Consider the following 26,069-nt stretch of genomic DNA (forward strand, 5'->3'; position numbering starts at 1 on the left):
AGATTCCTGTTGTAATTTCAGCAGGAATCCAGTGGAACAGGTCGGAAATAGGCTGGGACCTTGGATACACCAAGGGATGGATTTTGAGACCCACTGGGCCCACCAGGGCCGGGAGTGGAGGAGGGAGAGTGCTAAAAATAGTGCCACCAGCCTTTGTGCCGGTTCCCCAGTTCCATCCTGTCCCTGGGCCATTTTCGTCGAGGTCAGCTGGGGGAGGGGGGTTAGCAGGGCTATCCACCCGCACGCAGCAGGTAGCTGATCCAGGTAATTAATGGCCACTTAAGGCCAATTAAAGGAGGCCAACTGGGATTTTCCAGTCAGCCTCCAGGTTCCCACACTGGCAGGGCAACTTTAATTGCTTGGAGGCGGCCTCCTGATGGCAGACCAGGCAAGGGCATGGTGGGGTGGGTGGGTAGGAGGGGGTGCCAGCACTCCAGGAAGGCCTAGAGGCTCTCCCTGCCTGCCTGAGTGCAGCAGCAGCTGCAGGACACCCTGTGGAGGGATTCCCCTGACACAGTGGTGGCCTGGCTGCAAAAGCCATTTTTTGGTTTAAAAAGTTGGAGAGAGGGCGCCTCCATTTTTAACTGCCCTCTCCCTCATTACCTTCCATCGCAGCTTGATGCTCCTTTCAAGCTTGAATGTCTCTGATTGTCCCTCAGCTTCGAGAGCCCGTCTGCCATCCTTAGTTGGATTGCAAGCCCGACCTCTGGCCATTAATTGACCATTGCAGGGAAAATCCCACATGGTGCGGGCTTCTGGCCTACATTTGAATCGGACAGCGGGGCTCAGATGCCTGCATGGAAAATTCAGCCCCAGGTCTCAACCTAATACAGGATTTTCTGCTCAGTCTTGAAAGGGATGGAGCTTTTGTCTACCCCTTCCAAAGAGAGTGCTGAACAGGGAGCAGGGCCAGGGATTCACTATGCTGGGAGATAAGGGTTCCAGTGGGTCCCAATGCGGGGTGGTGTATGCAGGCCAGGATAACTACCCTGGATCCCCAAACTGGGTAATTTAAAAAAAATTATATTCAGCTCCATGATAAGGAGGCGTACAGGGAGCACAGAAGAAGTTTCTCCAGGGTGCCAGGCAGTAAATCATGCTCAGCATACAGACCAAGCGTATCAAAATGTCACAGTGTGCATTTAGAAGTAAGAAATACATGTATAATTAACATAAAGCAGAAATACACAACAGGACAACCAAGATCTGTAAAGAGAAAAAGAGAGGTTAACATTTCGGGTTTAATGCTTCATTAAAACTGAAAACAAGAAGAGAATCAAGTATTTTAGTGTGGTCGAATAAAAAGAGAAAAGTAGGAGGTGAAACAGAAAACCACAAGAATTTAACTGATTAGTAAGAACATAAGAAATAGGAGCAGGAGTAGGCCATTCAGCTGCTCAAGCTTGCTCTGGCATTCAGTAAGATCATGGCTGATCTACTTCAACACCACTTTCCTGCACTATTCCCATATCCCTTGTTTTCAATATCTAGAAATCTATCGATTTCTGTCTTGAACATACTCAACGACTGAGCCTCCACAGCCCTCTGGGGCAGAGATTTCCAATGATTCACCACCCTCCGAATGGACAAATTTATCCTCATCTCAGTTCTAAATGGCATACCCCGTATCCTAAGACTATGACCCCTGGTTCTGGACTTTCCAGCCATTGGGAACATCCTCCCTGCATCTAGCCTGTCTAGTCCTGTTAGAATTTTATAGGTTTCTAAGAGATCCCATCTCATTCTTCTAAACTCTAGTGAATATAGGCCTAGTCGACCCAATCTCTCCTCATACGTCAATCCTGCCATCCCAGGAATCAGCCTAGTAAATCTTCTTTGCACTCTCTCCATGGCAAGAACATCCTTCCTCAGATAAGGAGACCAAAACTGCATGCAATACTCCAGATGTGGTCTCAACAAGGCTTTGTATAACTGCAGTAAGACATCCTTGCTCCTGTACTGAAATCCTCTTGCAATGAAGGCCAACATACCATTCGCCTTCCAAACTGCTTGTTGCACCTGAATGCATGCTTTCAGCGACTGGTGTACAAAGACACCCAGGTCTCGTTACACCTCCCCCTTTCCCAATCTATCACCATTCAGATAATAATCTGCCTTTCTGTTTTTACAACCAAAGTGGATAACCTCACATTTATGCACATTATACTGCATCTGCCATGCATTTGCCCACTCACCCAACTTGTCCAAATCATATTGGAGCTTCTTTGCATCCTCCTCACAGTTCATAGTCCGCCCCAGCTTTGTGTCATCTGCAAACTTGGAAATGTTACATTTAGTTCCCTCACGCAAGTCATTAATATATATTGTGAATAGCTGGGGCCCAAGCACTAATCCCTACAATACCCCACTAGTCACTGCCTGCCACCCAGAAGAAGACCCATTTATTCCTACTCTCTGTTTCCTGTGTGTCAACCAATTCTCAATCCATGCCAGTATATTGTCCCCAATCCCATGTGCTTTAATTTTGCACACTAACCTCTTATGTGGGATCTAATCAAAAGCCTTCTGAAAATCCAAATACACCACATCCACTGGTTCTCCCTTAATTATTCTACTAGTTACATCCTCAAAAAACTTCAGTAGATTTGTTAAGCATGATTTCCCTTTCGTAAACCCATGCTGACTTTGTCTAATCCCATTTATGCTTTCCAGGTGTTCTGCTTGCACATCCTTTATAATGGACTCTAGCATTTTTCCCACTACTGATGTAAGGCTAACTGGTCTGTAATTCTGTTTTTTCTCTCCCTCCTTTTTTAAATAGTGGGGTTACATTTGCCACCTTCCAATCTGTAGCAACTGCTCCAGAGTCTATAGAGTTTTGGAAGATGACCACCAATGCATCCACTATTTCCAGGGCCACTTCCCTTTAGTACTCTGGGATGTAGATTATCAGGCGCTGGGGATTTATCAGCCTTTAACCTCACTAATTTCCCTAGCACTATTTTTTTTACTAATACTGATTTCCTTCAGTTTATCCCTCTCATTAGACGCTTGGCTCCCTAACATTTCTGGGAGGTTATTTGTGTCCTCCTTTGTGAAGACAGAACCAAAGCATGTGTTTAATTGTTGTGCCATTTATTTGTTCCACATTATAATTTGGCTGTGTTTGCTGACAACACAACCACTAGGTGGCGCTGCACTGGCACATGCACAAATGCAGCCTGTTCAACTAAATGTCACAGTCAGCAATGTTCAGGCAGCTGCCAGGATTAAAGATGGCACTGCTCAAATAATCACACAAAGGCAACGTAAACACATGGCAGCACACAATGGCTGGAGAGATCGGGCAGGGGGCGAATGGCCGGAGATCGTGGGTGGGGGATTGCCGGAGAGAGTGGGTGGGGAGGCAGGAGGAGAGTGCACCTGCCGCCACCAAGGTCACTCTCTCCCTGCTTGCCCCCTGCTCCATCCCCGCTTCCCCCCCCCACCCCGCTCTCTCCCTGCTTCCGCTCCCCCCCCACCCCTCTCTCTCCCTGCTTACCCTCCCACCCCGCTCTCTCCCTGCTTCACCCCCCCATGCCACTCTCTCCCTGCTTCCCCACCCACCCCCCTCTTTCCCTACTAACCCCCACCCCACTCTCTTCCTGCTTCCCCCCCAACCCGCACTCTCCCTGCTTCCACCCCCACCCCGCTTCCCGCCGCACCCCACTCTCTCCCTGCTTCCCCTCCCCCACCCTGCTCTCTCCCTGCTTCTCCGCTGCTCTCTCTCCCGCGTTATGCGATGACGTCATCTGCGCATGTGCCAACCGGTCCTGGCAATCTGGCACACAGTGCACGCGCAGAGAGCTGGAGCCCGTTTGTGCACGTGCGCAGGTTGGCGCAGTCAGATGCCGTCAGCAGCCTGCTGCGTTGTCAAGAATCACTTTGTTATAACGTCCCCTGTTTCTGACTGTAAGGGACCTACATTTGTCTTCACTAATCTTTTTCTCTTCACATATTTATAGAAGCTTTTACAGTCAGTTTTTGTTCCTCGCAAGTTTACTCTCACACTCTATTTTCTCCCGCTTAATAAACTTCTTTGTCCTCCTTTGCTGAATTCTAAACTGCTCCCATACCTCAGACTTGCTGCTTTTTCTGGCAATTTTATATGACTCCTCTTTGGATCTAATACTTTTGCGCCAGACAGGAATGAATAATTATTGTAATTCATGCACACGTTCTTTAAATATTATCCATTGCCTATCCACCGTCAACCTTTTTAGTAATGTTCCCCATCTACCATAGACAACTCGTGCCTCATACCTTTGTAGTTTCCTTTATTTAGATTCAGGACCCTAGTTTCAGATTCAACTACTTCACTCTCCATCTTAATGAAGAATTCTATCATGTTATGGTCGCTCCTCCCCAAGGGACCCCGCACAACAAGACTGTGAATTAATCCTTTCTCATTGCACACTACCCAGTACAGGATAGCCTGTTCTCTAGTTGGTTCCTCAACGTATTGGTCCAAAAAACGGTCACGTACACACTCCAGGAAATCCTCCTCCACAGTGTTATTGCTAATTTGGTTTGACCAATCTATATGTAGATGAAAGTCACCCATGATTGCAGTTGTACCCTGATTGCATGCGTCTCTAATTTCCTGTTTAATGCCATCCCTTACATCCCCACTACTGTTTGGGGGCCTATAGACAACGTCCACCAATGTTTTCTGCCCCTTGGTGTTTCTTAGCTCCACCCATACAGATTCCACATCATGATTTTTCGAGCCAATATCCTTCCTCACTATTGCATTGATTTCCTCCTTTACTAACAATGCTACTCCACCTCCTTTCTCTTTTTGCCTGTCCTTCCTAAATGTTGAATATCCCTGATGTTCAGTTCCCATTCTTGGTCACCCTGCAGCCATTTCTCCGTAATCGCAACTATATCATAACCGTTTATATCTATTTGCCCTGTTAATTCATCTACCTTATTGCAAATGCTCCGCGCATTAATACACAATGCCTTTAGACTTGTCTTTTTAACATCGTTAGTCATCTTAGCTTTATTTTGCACTATGGCTCCATTTGTTTCTCACCCTTGTTTTCTCTACCTTCCACTTTTGCTTCTTACCTTTCTGTCTTTCATTTCTATCCTCGTTTCCCCCTCCTCTGTCTCCCTGCTCAGATTCCCATCCCCCTGCCATTCTAGTTTAAACCCTCCCCGACAGCACTAGCAAACACCCCAACTCCCCCCGAGGAAATTGGTCCCGGTCCTGCCCATCTGCAACCCGCCCAGCTTGTACTGGTCCCACCTTCCCCAGAACTGATCCCGATGTCCCAGGAATCTGAATCCCTCCCCCCTACACCATTTCTCCATTCATCTGATATATCCTGCTATCTCCGCTCTCGCTAGCACGTGGCACTGTTAGTAATCCTGAGATTACTACCTTTGAGGTTCTATTTTTAATTTATGTTCTATCTCCCTATATTCAGCTTGTAGGACCGCATCCCTTTTTTTTTAAACCTATGTTGTTGGTCCTGATATGTACCACGACAACTGGCTGCTCGTCCTCCCCCCTCAGAATGCCCTGCAGCCGCTCAGAGATATCCTTGACCCTAACCCCAGGGAGGCAACATACCATCCAGGAGTCTTTTTTGCAGCCGCAGAAACACCTGTCTGTTCCCCTTACGATTGAATCCCCTATCATTATAGCCACCTATGGTTCTTGAACTTGGCTCTTGCTGCTTTCCCCTGAGCCATCTCCCCCAACAATATCCAAAGCGACATATCTGTTAGAGAGGGGGATGGCCACAGGGAACTCCTGCACTACCTGCCTTCCTCTACTGAGACAGAGACTGACAGTGAGGGAAAAGAGAGAAAGGAAAGGGGGGAGAAAACTATAGAAGGAAAGTAGTCAGAGGAGAGGAGAGGGGAGGGGAGAGGAAGGGAAAGAGGAAGAGGCAAGAAAAGGAATGTTGAGGAGGGGAAATTCAGATCAGCAAAGTTAGTGGAATTCAGGCATGGAATAACCAGCCACTGGAGGAGGAGAAACACAGTTGATGGGAAAGGGTGGGTCTGGTGGATGGAATGTGCAGTTGGGGAACTAAAGGGGAAATTAAGTGGGGTTGGGTGACCTAAGGGCTGAACTGCAGTCAGTGGGGAGATTGGGGGACAGGATTGTCAGTAATCAAATGGTTTGGAATAAGAAATGCAGCCATTGGGGGGAGGAGGGGCAGGGAGGGAGGAGCAGGGAGGGCGGAGGTCAAAATCTTACCCAGTGGGAGAGGGAGGGCCAGGCTTACTCGGACCGAGGGTGGGGATGGGATCTATTGCTTAATGGATGGACATTGTTTGTTTGGCTGTGAGCACTTCTGTCCACTATCAGAAATCTACTGCTTTCTGAAACGCAAACAAGAAATGCTGGAAATACTCAGCAGGTCTGGCAGCATCCGTGGAGAGAGAAGCAGAGTTAACGTTTCAGGTCAGTGACCCTTCATCAGAACTGGCAGATATCAGAAATGTAAAAGGTTTTAAGCAAGTAAAGCGGGGGTGGGGCAAGAGATAACAAAAGAGAAGATGTAGATAGGACAAGGTCACAGAGAATAACTGGCCAGAAGGTCACGGTACAAAGGCAAACGGTATGTTAATGGTGTGCTAATGGTTGCTTTTATCCACTGCTTTCTGCTTTCTGTATTTTCCCACTGGGTTTCCGTTTCTTGCTCAGTGGTGGGGGTCAGGGAGTTTAATTCCTATTTGCCCCCAGTATCTAAGACTTTCATCTGATGGGCTATCGCTTGGATTTTCTGTGCTGTCATGTAACGTAGGTCTGACATCATTGTGATTGACTGGCAATGTAACAGGTCTGATTTTAGCTCTGCCCACCCAGCAGAAACAGTGCGGTGCCGGAGTTAAAATAGCTGTGGTGACATTACCCATGCATTCCTGCTCTGCCACCATATTTCCTGGGACTTCCGACTCGGCAGCCCAAATGCTTGCCTGAATCAGGTGGGAGTTTCATTACTATATGAAAATTGGGGGTTCTATGACATAAATAGGACCCTAGTGCACACACCGTGAAGGAAAACGTAATAAAAACTGAACCTACTGGACTCCTCTTCAGCTGGACTGCCAGCTGTTACTGGGTGAAGTGTGCAAGACTTATGTTCCACCCAGTTGAGTCCTCAAATGCCAATTGGGATATGAGGTACATCAAAGAATTTGCATATTATAAGCTCACACCGACCAGAATTTAACAGTGAGGTGGTGGCCCCGCCCACCATCTGGAAAACTGGGGGGGCGGGTCTGCCTCTGCCGGGCCCGGAAGCTACGCTCCTATTTTGCATGGCTCAGACCCTTAATTAGTTTCATTCGGGGTTTACGCCCCTCTGAGGCAGGAAGTCCCACCTCCAAGAGCTGCTGGCCAATCTGAGGGCTGGCAGTTCTTCAGGCCCAGTAGCACCATCGGGAGTGGTGGCTATTGCTGGGATTGCACCCAGGCAGGAGGACCATTGTCATTGGCCTCCGAGAAGGTAAGTGGGTCTCGGCCCATGCCAGGGACAATCGGTGAGGGGGTTGGACAGTAGGGTGGTGGGGGGGGGGGTTGTTTTAGCGAGGGCAGCCCGTGCTGCAGCGGGGGGGGGGTCCTCCCACAGCCTGCAAGCCTGCAAGGAGGCTGCCAGGTATTAGTAGGCAGCCTTCTCAGGTGCCACAGTGCCTGTCTGCCGTAGGTAAAATAGCAGTGGTGGTGGGAAGAGGCCCTTAGTGGGTAACACCCAACTCCCACAAAATTTTACACTCCCCACGCCTCTTAGCCTGCTCCTGGGGGTGAGGGTGGGACGTTAAATTCCAGCCACTGCCTGAGTCAGGCAGGCTCCCTGGCCACCCAGGAGTCGGTACATGGGAATATATGGTTGGATTTTCTCTCTGGGGCAAGAAACAGACACTCATTGTGCTTTTCACGAGTGCGCCACTTAATTGTCCTGGAGACAGGTTCACTGTCCAATTAAGGGCGGTGGGTGGGCTCTCAAAGCTGGAGGCATCTCAGCTGGCCCCCCGCCAGTGCAGGAACCTGGAGGCTGATTAGAACCCAGTCAGCCTCCTTTAATTGCCCTTGAATAGGCCCTCACAAGCCAAATTAGCTACCCGCAACATGCAAAAATGACCCAGAGGTGGTATGGAGCCAGGGAACTGGCATGCTGGCCAGCGGGACTCATTTTTGGCCCCTTCCACCTCTGATCCCAGCCGCGGTGTGTGCCAAAAGTCCTGCCCATTGCGTTGGTCATGCATAAAGTAAGCCATATCCCACCATTTCCCATTTCTGTGGTGCGACTGCCTCATTTTTGCTGGGTGGGAGGCCTCACAATCTCCCTTATTACAGCAAACTGGCCTCCCTCCTTTTATAGGAAATGCGTGATAACTACAATACATTTCTGGAATGTTTACTGCCTTTTCCAACAGGTTTGTTGCAGGTGGGATTATGTGGTTTTACAGAACGTATATATAGGCGTCTCTACCCATATTGCCAGTGCTGAAATGAACTACCCCAATAGCTGAATTCAATCTGCAACCACAGAAGTTGAGGAATTTTTTTGGTTGGTAACAGAGACTGGAGGAGGTCAAGTGGTTTTTGTTTTAAAAAATGCATTTGACCACAGGATGTTTTACCAGAAGTCGACAGGCTTTCCCACAAATTTCCTCACAAGGATATTTCTTCTTATAGTTTCTACCACTGATGTATGATTGGGTGGCTCGGAGGAGGCCATACAAATTCTGCTTGTGTGGCTTTGCCTTTTTGTCTGGACACTGTTATCAGGACTGCTTGGAGCCCTGAGACACTGAAAGAAATTTATTCTTCCTCATCAACTTACCCTCTGGTCACTGGAATCTTTCTGAATCACCCAGACTGATATAAAACTGGCAACACCAGCTTCTTCCAATGCTGGATGATGCAATTTACAGTGAACCTTTTCGTATAATGGCTGGAGACTGTTATACATTGTAATAAGCCCAGAATCTGCATTACCAATATACATTTTGCAGATCTGAGCCAATTTCTTTTGATTGCATTTTGAGGTAACATTGATATAATCCAGAGTCAAATTCTACACAGTTCATCTTACAGGAGAGTTCAATAGCTGTATCCACAATACTAATAATCAAATTGAATACATCACCTGAAGTTTTAGAAATAAATAGATATAAAATCACAGGGGCATGTTCAGGATCTCCTAATATGGGAGGGTCTGCACCAGAGTTGGTGAAGATGGAAATTTACCTCAGTGACCAGATGGCATTGCCCAAAATGTTTTTGCCAATGCTGTTACGACACTCTCCATAGCACTGACAAAATGTATTTAGTATTGCTATATGGAGCAACACATTGTAGAGGCAATGTCTTGTTGTGCTATAGCAGGGAGAGGCTGGGGTGAATTACGGGAAGCAGCTCAGTGTTGTCAAACTGTAATATTAAAAAAATGATGCAGGAATATTATTAGGCTTATAGATTACATTTTGCATTTATCTTTGATCTCAGGCTTGTCACTATAAGATGATGAACGTGCTCGCTAAAGGAAGGGGAACTCAGGAAAAGAATTGTCTCTGGATCACTCTTCAGTATATCCTGGGGGACGACTCAGAGTGGCAGCAGTCCAGGAGCAGGTCATCTACCAACCCTACTTGGCAAGGCCCAGAGAAACCTTTAAAAGTGAAAAACAAAGTGGACTATAAGTACATTTTTAATAATCAATGTAAAGATTATTTCGGTTCAGTCAGATGTAGGTTCACCTTGAATTTTACTTTCTGAAAGGATGGGTGGAATTTAACTCCCCCCTCAGGAGCGGGCTGGAATGCGGTGGGGGGGGGGGGCATTGAATTGGGAGGGAAGGTGGGGGGTGGAGTGCCCGTTGTCTTTCCAGCTCCCCCCCCCGCCGCCCCCAATCCCTCCCTGATTAGGTCTGGGGCGGGGAAGGCCATCCTCGAAGGTCAACTGAGGCCCTTAAGTAGCCAAACTAATGGCCACTTCTGGGTCTCACCCCACTGCTGCGGGCATTTAACTAGCGAGGGAAGGTGGGGGGTGGGGGGGGGGGTTGTGGAGGCTCTCCACTACATGGAGAGGCCGCCCAATAACACCAGGCGGCCTCCCTATGGACTGGTTGGGGGATGGCCTCCTCTATGGGCAATCTGTGGCTCATGGAGGGCCTCCAGTGGCAAAGGCATCCATCACCCTCAACAGCCTACAACCCCCATCCCTCACCTGGGTTTGCCTGACTGGCCCCCCTCAAGCCAACCCCACACCTCCAGTCCACGATTCCAGCGCTGCTCCTGGTGCCAAGCCTACTTGCAGTCCTAGCAGTGGCCACTGCTCCCGGTGGCGCTGCCGGGACCACTGAGCTGCTGGCCTCTGATTGGCAGGCAACTTTGGAGGGCGCCAGCCCCATCCTTAAAGGGACGGGGACCCGGGCGCCAGGCAGTTAACTGCCTGAGCGCCATTAAATACAGTCAGGGGTCTCCCAAACGGCCGAGACTGGGTTCCCCTTGCCTTCCTGGACCCTACTGCCTGCACAAAATTCTGCCCAGTATCACGATTGAAATAATGTAAAACTTAATCGGGGGCGGGGGGTAGTCGGAAAGATGACAGGCACTCCACTCCCCACCTTTCCTCCCGATTCAATTCCCCCCCCCAATCCCCCACCCCCCCCCCCCACCCCAGCCACCTTCCAGCCCGCTCCCAAGGGAGGAATTAAATTCCACCCATCCTTTCAGAAAGTAAAATTCAACGTCAACCCTAAATCTGACTGAACTGAAATAATCTTTACATTGATTTTTAAAAATTTACTTCCAGTCCACTTTGTTTCTCACTCTTGTAAAATGAAAGAGAAAACAAGATAAATTGCTTCAGGAACAGTACTGGATTCAGTCAAACTAAATTACTCATTATTTTGAAAACGATACAGAGTTATGACTAAATATATTGCTGCTGATTTGAGAAATGTCACTGTTAAATAATGCCACAATATCTAACCATGAGGCAATGATAAACTCCCACCATAAGATGATGGATTTCCTCTCCATGGGATGTTGCCCTTTGAGATCATACTACATGCAGCCACCTTGATCTGACAATCTTCCCCAATTCTGTTATCTAACCTAGTCGAGGTGACTACAATACGAGCCAAATGGTCATGCCATCAGAATCAGGAATATACTGCATGCAGGTTCTGGATAGAATATTCTGCTCAAATTACATGGACGCTAATCTCTATGAATGAAACATATGTTGTGGTGCTTGGCTTTTTACATAAATGATAAATCCACCAGTTTTCTGTCAAGGGCCAATTTTAACTTGGGGTGGGAATCAAGAAGAAGGAATGTACAATCTGGTCTCCCAAAGCATGAGGCCCGGATGATTTTAACTTCCGGGCCCCATTTGCATGCCCCAACTCTCAGCCGGTGGGAATGATGTCACCATCAGTGGGCGGCATTTAACGTGGGCTGGTGAGGCTGCACTACACCTACTACCAATGGGGCAGAGCATGTCATCCATCTTTTGGTACCTCCAAATTGTGTCAGAGTCCGATATACGTTATAGGATATTATAAATAGGCTCCAGCCTAAAATAGGTGGGTGCCCACTCCGCTCTTGTGCAGACTCTAAACAAAATGGTAGCGGGCAGCCTGGGAGTGAAAATTGGGCAGTAATTTTAGCCCAATGATTTTCAGAGTTGTACCACCCTGCTCTTGCTCAGTGAAGGCCATGAAAATCAGCCTGTACTTCTTCCGAAATGGGAGTCCGCGAAAACTGCTGCTGAGAATGAGAAAAAAAGAACTGAGGCAATGACCCAGAAAAAGCCCTCATATAAAACTAAGTGGGTGGGGAGAGATAGTATAACCAAGAGTGATATACAATACATGAAAGTCTTAAAAAGGACAACATCCTGTGTGATTTATGTCCTTCCCATGGCTGACAGCAAATCTTAGTTGTATGTGGAGGTTGAACGAATGCCAGACATTGTTGTAGTGTAGGTAGAAAACCAGCAGAGGGCGGCCCTTGCTTTATTTCTACTTCAGAACAGAGTTCTGTGCTGTATGGAATTGAATCAGTTCCCAGTTCACTAGAACACATATGGAAACATACGGTGTAACTAGAGATTATTCAAAGTAGTTGCCTCATGCTGGAAACAGAACCATAAAATCCCAAGGGCAATGAAGTTGGAATGATTTGAACCGCCAGTTCCCCAAAGAGCTACTAAAGTTCTGTAAAGCTTTAAAATTAGGGTAACGCTATTCCAAACCATTTTCTTAACATCTAAAATACTAATTTACATAGATAGGGGATGAATTTCTGTGGGAGATCTCCCGCGATCTGCTGTAAATTCAGTAGAAGAGTCATGTAACTATCAGATGACCAGCATAATTGCCCTTTTTCGCTATTTCTCGGCAGGTTCCACAGCTCTTCTGTCAAAGTTATGGTGAACAAGCAAAAGGACCCTCTCCGAAATTCACCCCCTAAGTTTTTAGAACAGGTAACACAGTGCAATCAGGCTGAAAATCCCTATTTAGAGACTTGGGTGGTTAATACTTTGCCTGGAAAAAGGGCACTGATTTGTTTTTGGAAATGCATACATGAAAATGCCACAGAGAGAGTGAGTGTAATCTACAATTCGTGGATTACAGAAGTACCTGTGAGGTTGTTTTGACTGCTCCCTTTTCCACAGCAGAGGTGTTAGTTTTATTAGTCATAGACCGCGTGGAAGACAGAGGTGAAGAGGCAAGGGCTTTGTTATTTTTAGAGGATAGTTTCTCAGTGGAAAGCCTACTCTGGACCCCAAGTGGTTGCGACTTGCGGGCAATTGGTTTTGGTGGTGGAACGTTGTCGTACACGTCAGTGCTGTCACCATGAACCTCCTCATACCAAGGCGTACTAGTGAAAACCTCTTGTTCCTGCGATATACAATATAGAACAAGCTTCAGCTGTTAGAAGCCAAGACATGCAGATGAAATGAAATGCCTACAAATTATCAAAGATATTGCACTACTGTTAATATAGCCAAAGCAAAAAATGCTAAGAGAACAAGGCTTACATCCTTTTTGCATCCTCCATCCTAGTATTAGCATAATTCATGAAACTGTTTCTTTTGTTTATTCATGCCTTCAGTATTTGAATCATGAGTCAAAATATAACATTTTACCAAAATTAAATTTGGCAACAATTCCATCTGTTGGGTTAGTGTTGGCATTAATAACAAGGATAACAACAATTTGCAGAAGCACAATGTTCAAAACCTACTCGATTCAGTGCTGAAGAAACTGCCGGTTTAGTATTCAAATTTAGGTTCAAACTCAAAGAATGTTTTTTAGATGGCTTTGAATGTATAAAGACCAGTGCACTGGGGAAGAATGTTTGTTCATGACACTAACGTTTTAAAAGATTTGGTCTTCCTCCCTCCAGTAACAAGTACCAAATAACAAATACAATTCAGAACCACCGCACTAAAAGCACCCATGTTTTACAAACATCATCTAAAATGGATTCTGAATGCTGCTGTATCATCTCTGAGCGTAACTGAAGCATTAAATGCTGGAGAAAGATGACATTATCAACCAGTGTGCTGCTTAAAATACTCTACAGCTGTCAGTTCAATTCAGATGGTTCACAGACAGCCACTATACTATAAGGTTATGGGATATAAATCGCACAGAATGATTTCAATGTACAACTGCAAAATCTAAAAGCCTTTAATGCTCTCAACAACTGTAACAACTATTCTATTAGTCTTTGCAGCGCTTTGTCACAAAATTGTGGTTGACTTTTTAGTGATTCTGTGCATTCACTTATTTAACAAGATTCACAGAGGGTTGGCAAAACCTAATTAGCCTGTACTTATAGTTAACCATCTTTGCTCTCTTTGTTTATGGTGTGAGTGAACTCCTTGTTGAGATTATTTTTTTCTAGGCACTCCTAGGCAAATTATTTTTTCTATTTGAACTAAGAATTAATATTGAAATCATAATATTGCATAAATTATCTATTTTTCAGTTTAATCTTTACATGTATTCCTCTTGTACATAAAGCAAATTGCAAGACATAGGGACCCGGGTTCAATTCTGGGTACTGCCTGTGCGGAGTTTGCAAGTTCTCCCTGTGACCGCGTGGGTTTTCGCCGGGTGCTCCGGTTTCCTCCCAAAGCCAAAGACTTGCAGTTGATAGGTAAATTAGCCATTGTAAATTGCCCCTAGCATAGATAGGTGGTAGGGAATATGGGATTACTGTAGGGTTAGTATAAATGGATGGTTGTTGGTCGGCACAGACTCAGTGGGCCGAAGGGCCTGTTTCAGTGCTGTATCTCTAAATAAATAAATCTTCCCCACCACACTTTTTAAGCTCTGCTAGGTTAATTGCAAGTTACAAGTTTTTGCAAGAACAAAAGAAAACTGTATTTGTGCCTTAAAAATTTGTCAATATTGTCACCTGGATCTAAGAAAAGAAAGTCTCAGCCACAATATTGCACCTTCACTGTTTTCCAGTGTTATTGTATTTCCCTTACTGATTTCTTTGTACTGATTGGTTTTGATAATGTATAAAAAGGATACCATGCTAATTAAAATGCCTTACTGTTCCATTTAGGCAAGGTACATCATCATAATGAAGAGAGACTCCACGAGGACATGCATATCCATTAGCCATGTTGCCACCATATCTATTTGGAGATATCGACCGTCTGTGTAATAAACTGAAAGGGAAAAAAAATGATTGGCAAATGATGAATACTTACGTTAAGCATTTTGGGGTGAAAATGAATGACTCTTCTGAAGTCCTCCCACTGTAAATCCAGTGGAAGTGTGGCAGAAGGGGAAGAAATTAAGTTGGAACCTGGATATGCTGGATCTCGGTCTTTCCTGACAGTTTCTATGGAGTCTTAATTAGGGCACAGGCTACGCAAAGCCCAAACATGATCATCCACAACAGAGGGAATGTGGCCAAGGAAAAAGGGTCTCCCAGGGCAGGAAACCCACCATGTGATAGTATAGCTAGTGAAATAAGGCATGTCTGTCTCTTAGTTGGTTCAAAAGCGGTCTACCAATGATTTATAAACTTTTTTCTAATTTATATCCTTTATAAAGGAAGCAAATAGGCCAGGCTCTAAAATGTTTTTGGGAGATGACCTGGAACCTCAGTGTGGGCATCCTCTTTCAGGAGTATTGGTTTTTTCTGACCTGTGGACATTTGAGATGCATTTCTGATAATGTACGCACCTACTACTGATAAGGAAATCAAAGAATTTCCACTGACTGCTCGCTGGAGTCAGCTAAAGAAGTTGCTGGCAGGTGTAACTCAACACTTAGACTGCGAGGTCACCTCATCCGGAGTACCAGCAAGGATTTTATTTGTTCTTTTTAAGGTAGACTGCTGTTTTTCTCCCTGGTCTGCACCAAGTGTGCCAGAGAAGGGATATAAGTGACTTTCCTTCACTGTTCTACCAATGCTTCTGTGAACTGAGCTAGGAAGTGGATGATAACAGACTGGGATAATTGGCCATCCATATTTCCCTACTGCAAACAGTCTTGCCTGTATTCCCAGTGGTATTGTTAAATTGAGAACTCATCACATGAGGAATCCAAGATGGAAAACAGCAACTGACTACACAGTGGCATAGTACATTTCTGGTGCAGTGTGTAATATTGTACTATTAGGATTCATACATTTATATGGCTGATACATTACCTGCTGCATGTAGTGCGTTATTAATTCCTTGTTATATATGTGCTCTATACTGTAAAGTATAAAAATCAGGAAAAATTCTAAATAAAATTCAGCTTTTACTTAATCAGTTCAGTCTTAAATTCAAACTGTTATTTGCTTTGATAACAGTGGTTCTGTGTTTTGTACTTGCTTGTGCATAAATAATTTATAATTAATGGATTGCAATACTTAAAAGATATCTATGGGTCATAGCAGAGAAGGAGGTCATTTAGCCCACTGTGCCAGCTCTTTGTAAGAGCTATTCAATAAGTCCCACCCTTCCACCTTAGCCTTACATTTTCTTTTCTTTTTCCAGTATTCAATGCCCTTTTCAAAGTTACTATTGAATCTGTTTCAATCACCTTTTCAGGCAATGCATTTCCGGTCATCATACCTTGCTGCATAAAAAAAGTCATCACCCTTCTGGTTCTTGTGCCAATTAAGTTAAATCTGCATCCTCTGGCTACCAATCCACCGCCAGTGGAAACACTTTCTCTTTATTTACTGTTTCAAAGCCCCTCATAATTTTGAACACCTCTTAACATTGTTACGCCAATATGCTTTGTTGAATGATAACTTTCTTTAATCTACTGACTGGAGATCTGAATTTTTTTTTTAAAGGCATTTTAAAAAGACCAGCTAAAAGGATGACTTTGCTGGCAGCTTAAGATGGCTACCTAATTTACATTGCAAGGCCTGTGAGGAGGGAGACGAAATGTCTGCTCATGCCCCAGCAAGAACCAAGAGCCAGGAAGTTTAAAGGAACTACCTGTGCTTTTTTAGAAAGAGAGAAATACTGCTAACTGCTATGTTTGAATGACTGAGTGACTGTCATGTGACAAGCCCCTCCTCATCTGTGGTTTTAAGCTTGTATCTTTCTGCCACAGAGAGAAGAAACTGGACTCTGACACGTGCAGACCCAATCTCTCTCTCTATCTCTCTCCATTCCAGCCTGAAAGCTTTCAAACCCTGCCTGTTGACTGGCCACCTTTGCATACTTCGGCTACAATCAGAACCCCAGTTGGAGGTAATCATCCGCATCGTTGTCTCCAAGAGATCCACTGAACCAATCATCTACCTCTTCAAACTAAAAGCCTCAGGACCACCAAATTCAACTAGAAGCCAGCCAAATCACCAAACCCCACAAACTGTATATCCCTTTTTCTCTATGGACTCTAACTCAACCAATCTACCTTTCCCTACTCTGTCACCTATTTGTGTGTGTGAGTAAAAGTTGACGCGTTGTTAATTATTTTTATTAGTTCGGTTTAGGTACAATAAAGTTAACCTCTTTCTTTGTTAACTCAAGAAAACCTGTCCGATCGGTCCTTGTTATGATCATAGCAAGTAAGTAATCAAACATCTACTGAATTGGCCAGTACATCCACTTTAAGAATTAAACCTGTTGTGGTCAAACAAGGAGAGGGAAAAGAGGGAAGCCCTTCGACCCCTCCTCACTGGACTGTAACAACACCTCCCGTTAACCTATTCTTAGAAGAATAATCCCAGTTTCCCCAGTCTCTCCACATAAGTCAAGTCTTTCATCCCTGGTCTCATTCTGGTACATTTCCACTGCACCATCTCCAAGGGCTCACTATAACATAGCATTAAACAGTACAAGTACCTCATACTCTGACCACTGTTCTGTAAATATCTTAAACAGACGTATTTACCACAGTGTCATGAAAATCAAGAAAAATGGGGAATACATACAATTGTATCTAAAAAGCTGTCCAAATTTACAAAATAAGAAGTGATTGATATCTTTGTTTCATTTTTTATATTTTAACAAAAGTCAATTATCTATGACTAAAATAAATTCTTACTTGAAGCACTGTTTTGCGGTCTGTATAACACTTGAAGTTGTTTCTACATCAATGTAATCATAGTGTAGGGCTGCTGGGTCTGTGGAAGAACCAGTTTCAGCGAGTAAAACACCTAGCCACCTACCCAGCTCCTCTCCTGAAGAGGTCTGCAGAAACAAAATGTTGCACGTTTAGTGGTAGCTTATCAATAAAGGCATGACCAATGTAATCCATTTTACTGGGGTTTAAAAGATACATTTATAATTCTATATATATAGATCATCAATCCGTGAGCACATTTTACTATGGTGACTTTGTCCCTTCAGGTAATGCCTTAAGAGTGCTATTTAGCATTTACAGCTTTGAAAATATGCAGACTTTCAGTAGAATATCAAGAGGAATAATTTAAAGTAAATTTACAACTCCCAAATTTAAATGAAATGTGATAGAAAAATACGAACACTTTTGCCCCAATTATGTGCCATTTAGTTTGGTTGTATGGAGTGAATCGTACGACATTAACCTGCTGACATGCCATCACATGGAAACAGCAATGACTTATATAATGTATTTAATGTAAAAATAATGGTCAGAAAGCATGTTACATGGTGGCAGCGGGGCATGGGGGGGGGGGGGGGGGGAGGCGGGGTTTCGCAGTGAAGTAAGAGAGAGATAAAGGAGCAGATACCAAGTCATTGTGCAAGAATTAAAAGAAATGACTGAAAGACTGGTCGAAAAGATGGTGTTGAGAATGTTTTTAAAGGTGGGGAATGAAGTGAAGAGGTAGATGGATTTAGGGAGAGAGTTTCAGAAAGCAGTGTTTAAGTTAGTGTTTGTGATCGCTGGTGGGACAAAGGGCAGAATGAATGCACAATAGTTCTGAGTGGGAGAACCCAAAAGGTAGGCGAGGAGATGTAGGTGAGGAGGAAGTTGCAGAGATAGGGTAGGGCAAGGCCACAGATGGATTTAAAGACACAGTTGAAGACCTTCAATATGGTGCTTTGAAGGACAGGCAGCCAATATAGGTCAATAAGCTCAAAGGTGATGGGTGAGCAAAACTTAGGGCAGGATTTTTCCTCTGGGTAGGGAACCCAACCATTTCTGGGTCCTGGCCCCACACCAGGGGGAAGTAGTCACATGCTGCAATTTTCCCCAATGTCTGCTGCTAATTAGCTGGAGGGCAGATTTAGCGGCCAATTAGCAGCAGCAAGTGCGGAATGAAGGCAGGACTTGTAAAGTGCAGGCGTGATTTAAAGGCATCATGGCAACCATTACTCTGGCAGCCATTTTGATTCAGTATGCAAGTTCCAGTTCAACAGGAGGAGAAACAAAGGCCGGCACCCTGGACTGGCCTGCCCCATGCTTCACAGATTCAGCCCTTGTGGTACTGCTGGGGACTGAGAGAGAGAGGAAGGAGGTCTTGTTTTCAGAGGGTGGCAGAAGGCAACCCAGCCAAACAAAGCTGACCGCAGGTCACAGAAGTAGTGAGCAGCCAAAGTGTGGAGGAATTCAGTGCAGTGCCACAAGAGTTTTGATGACCTTCTTCATTCTGGCAAAGTGAGTGCAACACGAGACCCAGATGACAAGCTTTCAGCTCTGCAGCCTCCACCAGACTCACCTGCTGAGCAGCCTGGGGTGCATGGTGCCCCTGAACATTGGAGAAATGTGTGCCCAGGGGAATTACTGACATGTCAGCAAAAATCAAAGCCCTAGCACTGTTGAGATCCTGGCAGCACTGATACACACAGCTTCTTATGTAAATGAGCCACTGGCATCATTCAGAAAGGCCAGCAGTGCCTTACTCTCTCTTTTCTCATTGCAGGAGAAGACGGCACACCAGGGAGAGAGTCGCACAGGAGGAGGAGGCAGTGATGGAGGTCATCAGGGTGTCCCTGCATGATGAAGTGGACGACTGACAGATGGGAATATCTGGAGGAGAGGATGAAAAAATATTGAGATCTGTAGATGAAGGGATTGGGTGCACTCCTCCCCGTCCAACCAAATGCCAAAGACTCAGCTGCATTGGGAAGCCTCAGCACGGCAGAGGCATTTGTTGTCACAGGTGCGTTCTCATGATCTCCTTATGTCTCCCACACAATCAGTTTGGAGGGGGACGCGAAGGTACAGCTGCATCACTGGGAGCCTCTCGGGCATCCAAAACAGCAGACCAAGCACTGTCACATCATTCAAGCGCACCCGCCACCAGTGCAGATACACACACAATGGTGGATCCTCATGTCGGTTACTGGGTGAAGACCATGGCACTAGTGAGCAGGAAGAGATGAGAGAGGCAGAGGCAGCTGTGAGATGGATGAGTACAGCTGGGTGCAGACGCAGGGCCTTGGGAATCACAAGAAAGGAGACTCCACTTTGACCAGCAGTCAGAAATGTGTGCCCAAATGTCAGAGGCTGAGAAAAGAGGAGTCCATTCATATGCACCACAATGGCTCAGGGTTTTGAACACATAAGCCCCTCCATTGAGAGAGTGGCCAACCTCATGGAGAGCCAAATGCGGCAGCACTTGGAGTAGATGTGGGAATAGCACACTGACATTCATAGAATGCTTGGCACGCTCAGTAGCGTGGACCGGTCAGTGGCGCTGATGGCACAAAGATGCATGGAGTGGATGCTGGTTGCACCCGAGCTCATGGCCCCCTTCAGTGGTCCAGAGTACCATCCAAGAACTGAGGCTGTCATCGATGAGGACGAGGGTGCCACCCCACACAGCGCGCCATCATCATCATCAGCCTCTTTGGCCCCTCTGACTGAGGGACCATCTCTGCAGCAGGACCCAGTGACGGAGGTTACCCCTGTATTGATGCCAGTGCAGCAGCCTCCAGAGGTGCCCCTACTGGCACCTCCATGATGAGGACGACTGCCATGGGCATCTAAACAGCAAGCATCCACCTCATCCAAGGCCACAAAGGCAGCACTGTGTAGAAGTAGCCGACAGTGGAGCCCACCACATTGGTCAGAGCACTGAGTGGTTCATTGGGGTTTATTTCACTTGTAAATGTTACTTTTTGCTAATACTGTAAATGATGACACATGACTTCAGATGTGAGAGCTTCCATTCTTTAATGCCGAAACTGGAAGAAAGAAATTAAGTGGTGAAAGGAAGCAATTGTCTCTGAATGGGGATGGTGAGACTGCTGGACAGATGTGCACCAAGCATCAGTGGTACGTGTGGATCTAACGAAGGTTGTGTCTTCAATGGAAATGCTCTCACCGGCAGATCACACTGAGTGCCTGAGTATGCAGTTCGGCTGGTTTAGTAGCGCTCAGTTGAAATGTGCCTGGATCAAATGCTCCCTGGCATTGATGCCATCCTAATGGGAGCTTTTACTCCTCAGCCAGCCCAGGCCATCTCCCTGCTCAGCAGGGGCACCATTCAAATCTGCATCTTCCTCCTTCTCTGATGAGCTGTGTCGTTCTACCGTGTCACCCTCTTCAAGGTTCACACCTCTCTGGAGGGCCATGTTATGGAGAGCTCAGCACACTACCATCATGCATGAGATCTTTACAGGACTGTACTGCTGGGCACCATCTGACTGATTCAGGCACTGGAACCGCATCTTCAGAAGCCAATGGCTTGCTCGATGGTGGAGATCCTTGTATGCAGATGGCTTCAGTTGTAACGACTCTGTGGATCCGTCTCGGGGTAAGAAAGAGGTGAGTAGTCACCTCTTCAAGGGATTTCCCTTGTCCGCCAGCATCCAAGCACTAATTTTGGGTGTGGCATGAAGAGCAGTGGAACCCTAGAATGCCACAGGATGAAGGCGTTGTGGCAGCTGCCAGGATAGTGAGTGCACACACACATAAAACACACTTGTTGTGATCGCAGAACAGCTGAATGCTTAGAGAGTGGAAGCTCTTGCTGCTGATTAATTTCAGTGGCTGCTCACTTAGCACCTTGATGGTCAATTGAATGCAATCGATGATGCCCTGCATCTGTGGGAATCCAGCCAAAGAGTCAAATCCCACTGCCCTTTGTGCCTACGAGGCCCCATCTATTTTAAATTTTATGAACTGCACAGTTCTTGCAAGTAGAGCGTCAGTAACCTGCGAAATGCAATGGTGCAATGGCACTGGAGACATGCCACCAAGGTCCACGACAAAGGACTTCAAGGCCACAGTGACTTTGACAGTTACTGGCATGGCATGGCAAGCTGTGACAGTGCTGTGAGGCGTGAGGTCTTCCCCAACAAGGGCACAAATCTCAGTGACCATCTGCTTAGACAGGCACATTCTCCTGCGGCACTGATACTCTGACATGTCCAGGTAGCTACTTCTTCAGCGGTACACTCACTGCTAAGGGTCTGGCCTTGTTGCCTTCCTACCCCCTGTTCCTCTCCTCTACCTTCCTCATGCCCAGGGCTCTGCAGCTACTCCTGAGAACGTTGATCCTCATCACTACTCATCACTATCTTCTTAATCCCATGTCCAGATGTTAGAACATAGAAACATAGAAAATAGGAGGAGTAGGCCATTCGGCCCTTTGAGCTTGCACCGCCATTCAATATGATCATGGCTAATTGTCCAAACTCAGTACCCTGTTCCCGCTTTCTCCCATATCCCTTTAGCCCTAAGAATTATATCTAACTCTTTCTTGAATATAGTTAATGATTTGGCCTCAACTGCTTTCTGCGGTAGAGAATTCCACAGGTTCACCACTCTCTGGGTGAAGAAATCCCTCCTCATCTCAGTCCTAAATGGCTTACCCCTTAACCTTAGATTGTGACCCCTGGTCCTGGACTCCCCCGCCATCAGGAACATCTTTCCTGCATCTAGTCTGTCCAGTCCTGTTAGAATTTTGTAGGTTTCTATGTGATCCCCTCTCATTCTTCTGAACTCTAGTGAATACAAGCCTAATCGACCCAATCTCTCTTCATACGTCAATCCTGTCATCCCAGGAATCAGTCTGGTGAACCTTCACTGCACTCCCTCCATAGCAAGAACATCCTTCCTCAGATAAGGAGAAACGTTGCCTTGCTTGTGGTCAGCTGCACTCACAATGTTTACTGGCCGCCTCCCCGCAACCCCCCCTGGAAACTGAGGCCCCACGATCCCAGGAGGGTGATGACCCCCTCCACTGCCCGAGCACACATATACAGCTGCTCCTCTAACTCTGCTCACCCAATGGCACCTGTGTGCCAATGACTGACTGAGTGCCCCTTTTATGGGCCCAACTAATTGTATGGAATGGCTACGACTGACTCCCATACTGTGATGTGGCCTCCTTCCACCTGGCCTGCTCTTGATACATCATGCAACCTGTGCGGCCTCCAAACTGCCCTGGACAAGCTGACGAGATTGTTAACAAAATCAATTGGCTTATTATTGGAATCGGGCAGGTTGCTGCATGCTGCCCTCTCCCCTCCTGAACAAAATCACCGGTGGTCGGCGCTTATATTCGTGCTCATCCGCCTCCGAATTCACCTCCATCAGGACCTAAAAGTCCTGCCCTTAGTGTCAATGGCAGGAATGCGAATTTTCTAAAATAAAACACTCACAATTCTATCCATTTTTGATTTTTTTCTTTGGTTCTGATACTATTCTGCATTCTCTGGCGAAAAGACCAGGGAGGCAAACTGATCTGTAACCGAAGATGAGGATAATCTAGGTTGATTCACTGACCAATTATTACTACCTGTTTCCTGATCAGCCTTTCAATGTTCCCTGTTAGTGGAAACTATAGGAGTTGGTAAATTATCTCCCGTCACTGTTCTTGAGGTGAGCTCAATAGATCGCCAGTGTTGATTGGTATGATCAGTCCCTCAGGTTGAGTAATTTGCAGGTACATAATCACATATCTGCTTTCTGCTCCTTGACACAGATTGAGGAACTGTAAATTGTGCCACAACTGACTTTCCAAATCATTTATTCAAGATTTTAGCCCACTTAATCCCAACTGCAAGATCTGAGCAAATAATCTAAACTGACACTTCAGAGCAATATCAAGGGTTGTAAAAGGTACCATTTTTGGATAAGAATTTAAACCAGGGCCCATCTGCCCATTCAAGTGTGTGCAAAAGATCCCACAGCATTATTTGATGAGGAACGGGGGAGTTCTCTTGGCGTCCTGGTCAACATCTATCCCTCAGCTGACATCAATAAATAGATTAACTAGTCATTTATCTCATTGCTGTTAGTGGAACTTTGCTGAGTGCAAACTGGCTGCCATGTTTGCCTAATAACAGTAACTATACTTCAAAAGTAATCCATTGGCTGTGGAGTACTTTAGGGTGACCTGAGGATATGAAAGCCTTATATAAATGCAAATTTTTTCTTTATTTTATATGCAAATCCACTAAGGTTTAAATCCACATCATGACTGCCTCATCCATACAGATAAGGCTTTCTCTTGAACTTCTGTCTTCTGTTAGCGAGATTTCTGACTGTCCCTTACAGTGCTTTAAAACAGTTTCATCATAACTATCCTTGTGCATGAACTTAGTCACTAGGATTAAGGGATTGTATTCCAGTCTCTCGCCGTAAAACACAGGAAAAACTGGAGCTGCTTTCAATTCTTCATCTTTACTGCTTACTTTTAACCCATTTTACAATCTTTAAAGTCATTAAGAGTTAGGTATTTCCATTCTTTGGTTCTTCATAAACTTTTACAGCACGTTTGTTAATTGTCAAACTTATTCTTTTCTCGGGACTTTTGCAAGAATTACCAACAGAAAGCCTAGAAAACAGCAAGCACTCATTACAACTACTACAATATGCTCAATTCCCTGAATCCTTCTGAATGCATCACTAAGGTTCATTCCAGAATTTTTGTTTTGCTCTGTAACCATATGCCAAAGAAAGCATGGCATATGATTTATTGCTTAATTCACTTAGTCTCCAACTACAATCCTGCAATCAGAAGTTGTAAATATATTTCAGTTGCTATGAATAAAGGAGGAGCTATTTATTTACTTTAGGTTTGATCTCTGTGGTGCAGTTTGACATTTTGGAATTCACATGGACCATTATAGAAGAAACTAAACAAATTATACATAATTTGTAAAAACTTATTAACTTTGAACAAAAGATCCATGGTCAAAATGATGTTGTTGAGTTACGGATCCAATATCCGTGTGCACCAAACGTTACTGCTGCTCCTGGCCCTGAATTCTAAATGAAGCTATGAAATGCCTTGCAGTGTTGTGAGGTTGTGAAGAGTGCAACATAAATGCAAGTCTTTTCTTTTCCTTTGATACTCATGAGAAATTTGTATCTCATCAGCCACTGATATTTTGCTGGCCCTTTTCTCTCCTTTATTTAAAGTCCATTTTCTTCAACTGCTCTCTAAACTTCTACCTTCCTTTCAACAACAGAAAATTATACTACCTATTGCTATCTCGTGTGCACACTCCTCACTGCTTGGGCTGCCAACTCATTTGGCCTCTCACCACTAGGACACGTCCATCCTGACTGTGCGCACCCATCCACCAATAACTGGAAAGCGAGCGGAGTCTTCATCATCCAACTGGATGATTCTTGTCTATTAGTCAAACAGCCTTTCTTACCCATCTCCAATATTTTGAAAGAAAATTTAAAAAACGCACAATTTCTTTTAAAGCTTCTATGGTTTTTCTCCTGGGTTGCTTGCACCAATGTTTTGGAGATAAATCTTTAACTCCTGGAGACACCAGGACAATCCTAAAGAGTTGGCAACCCTACTCATTGCTGGATAGTGCAATAATAATCTTGGCTCAGTATTTTCAAAGGATGCACATTTGCAATCTTTGGTTGTGACCACTGGATGGCACAGTTCAATAACAGGTCAGTGTGCTGCAGTTCAATACAGCGCAAAAACCGCTATTAAACAAAACACATGCACACACACACAAAAAAAAGAGCTGGATGGTAGTCCCACCAGATAATAGATATTAACTAATCTTTGGTAAGACATATTTGTCAGGCCTTTGAACTTTGGTAATTTTAGTGGAAAGGACCATTGGGTTGGGTGTATAATTGATCTGATATCGTCCATTCCATGTGTCTACCAAAACTGAAAGTTCCACCCTTTATCTTTTTGAAGTCCTGGCTTGTCATTCTGAAATGTGTAGCTTTCAGATTCTTTTTCTTTTATGTACAGGTACATAAAAGTTAAAACAGGGAAACAGGGCATTTGACCCAACCATTGTGTTTCGGCATTTACCCTCCACAATCTGAATCACATTTACCCATTCTGTTCCCATTTCCCTTCATGCATCTATCCAATCAAATTTTGAAAGTTGATATAGTTTCTGCCTCATCCACTAGCCCTGGAAGTGAATTCCTGAGCCTCACAGTTCTCTGTGGAAAGAAACTTTTCTCAGTGCCTGTTGTAAATATCTTACATTATCTTGTAACTGTGGCCTCTTGTTCTAGACCCTTCAACTACTCGAAATATAATGCTTCTATCTACCTTGTCCCATCATTTCATAATTTTAAACACTTGTATCATAATTGCCCTGTAAATGCTTTGTGGTGAACAAAGCTTCAGTTCTTTAAGCGCTTCTATATTTGTTGCACAGACAAATTAACTTAGAAGATTTTTGAGCACGAACTCACTTTACATTTGTTCTTACATGAACATCCTTG

General features: G+C 45.1%; 1 protein-coding gene across 1 annotated transcript in view; it reads right to left on the reverse strand.

Moving 5' to 3' along the window:
• The window catches only part of afap1 (actin filament associated protein 1), a 331,909-nt gene that overhangs the window by 29,871 nt on the left and 275,969 nt on the right, over positions 1 to 26,069 (reverse strand). The window contains exons 11-12 of the mRNA XM_068040149.1: positions 17,511 to 17,656; positions 14,557 to 14,674 (exon numbers count right to left, since the gene is read on the reverse strand). Coding sequence (XP_067896250.1) covers positions 14,557 to 14,674; positions 17,511 to 17,656 — 264 coding nt within the window. The remainder of the gene's footprint in view (positions 1 to 14,556; positions 14,675 to 17,510; positions 17,657 to 26,069) is intronic.

This window comes from Heterodontus francisci, chromosome 1 (assembly GCF_036365525.1).
Source record: "Heterodontus francisci isolate sHetFra1 chromosome 1, sHetFra1.hap1, whole genome shotgun sequence".
NCBI lineage: Eukaryota > Metazoa > Chordata > Chondrichthyes > Heterodontiformes > Heterodontidae > Heterodontus > Heterodontus francisci.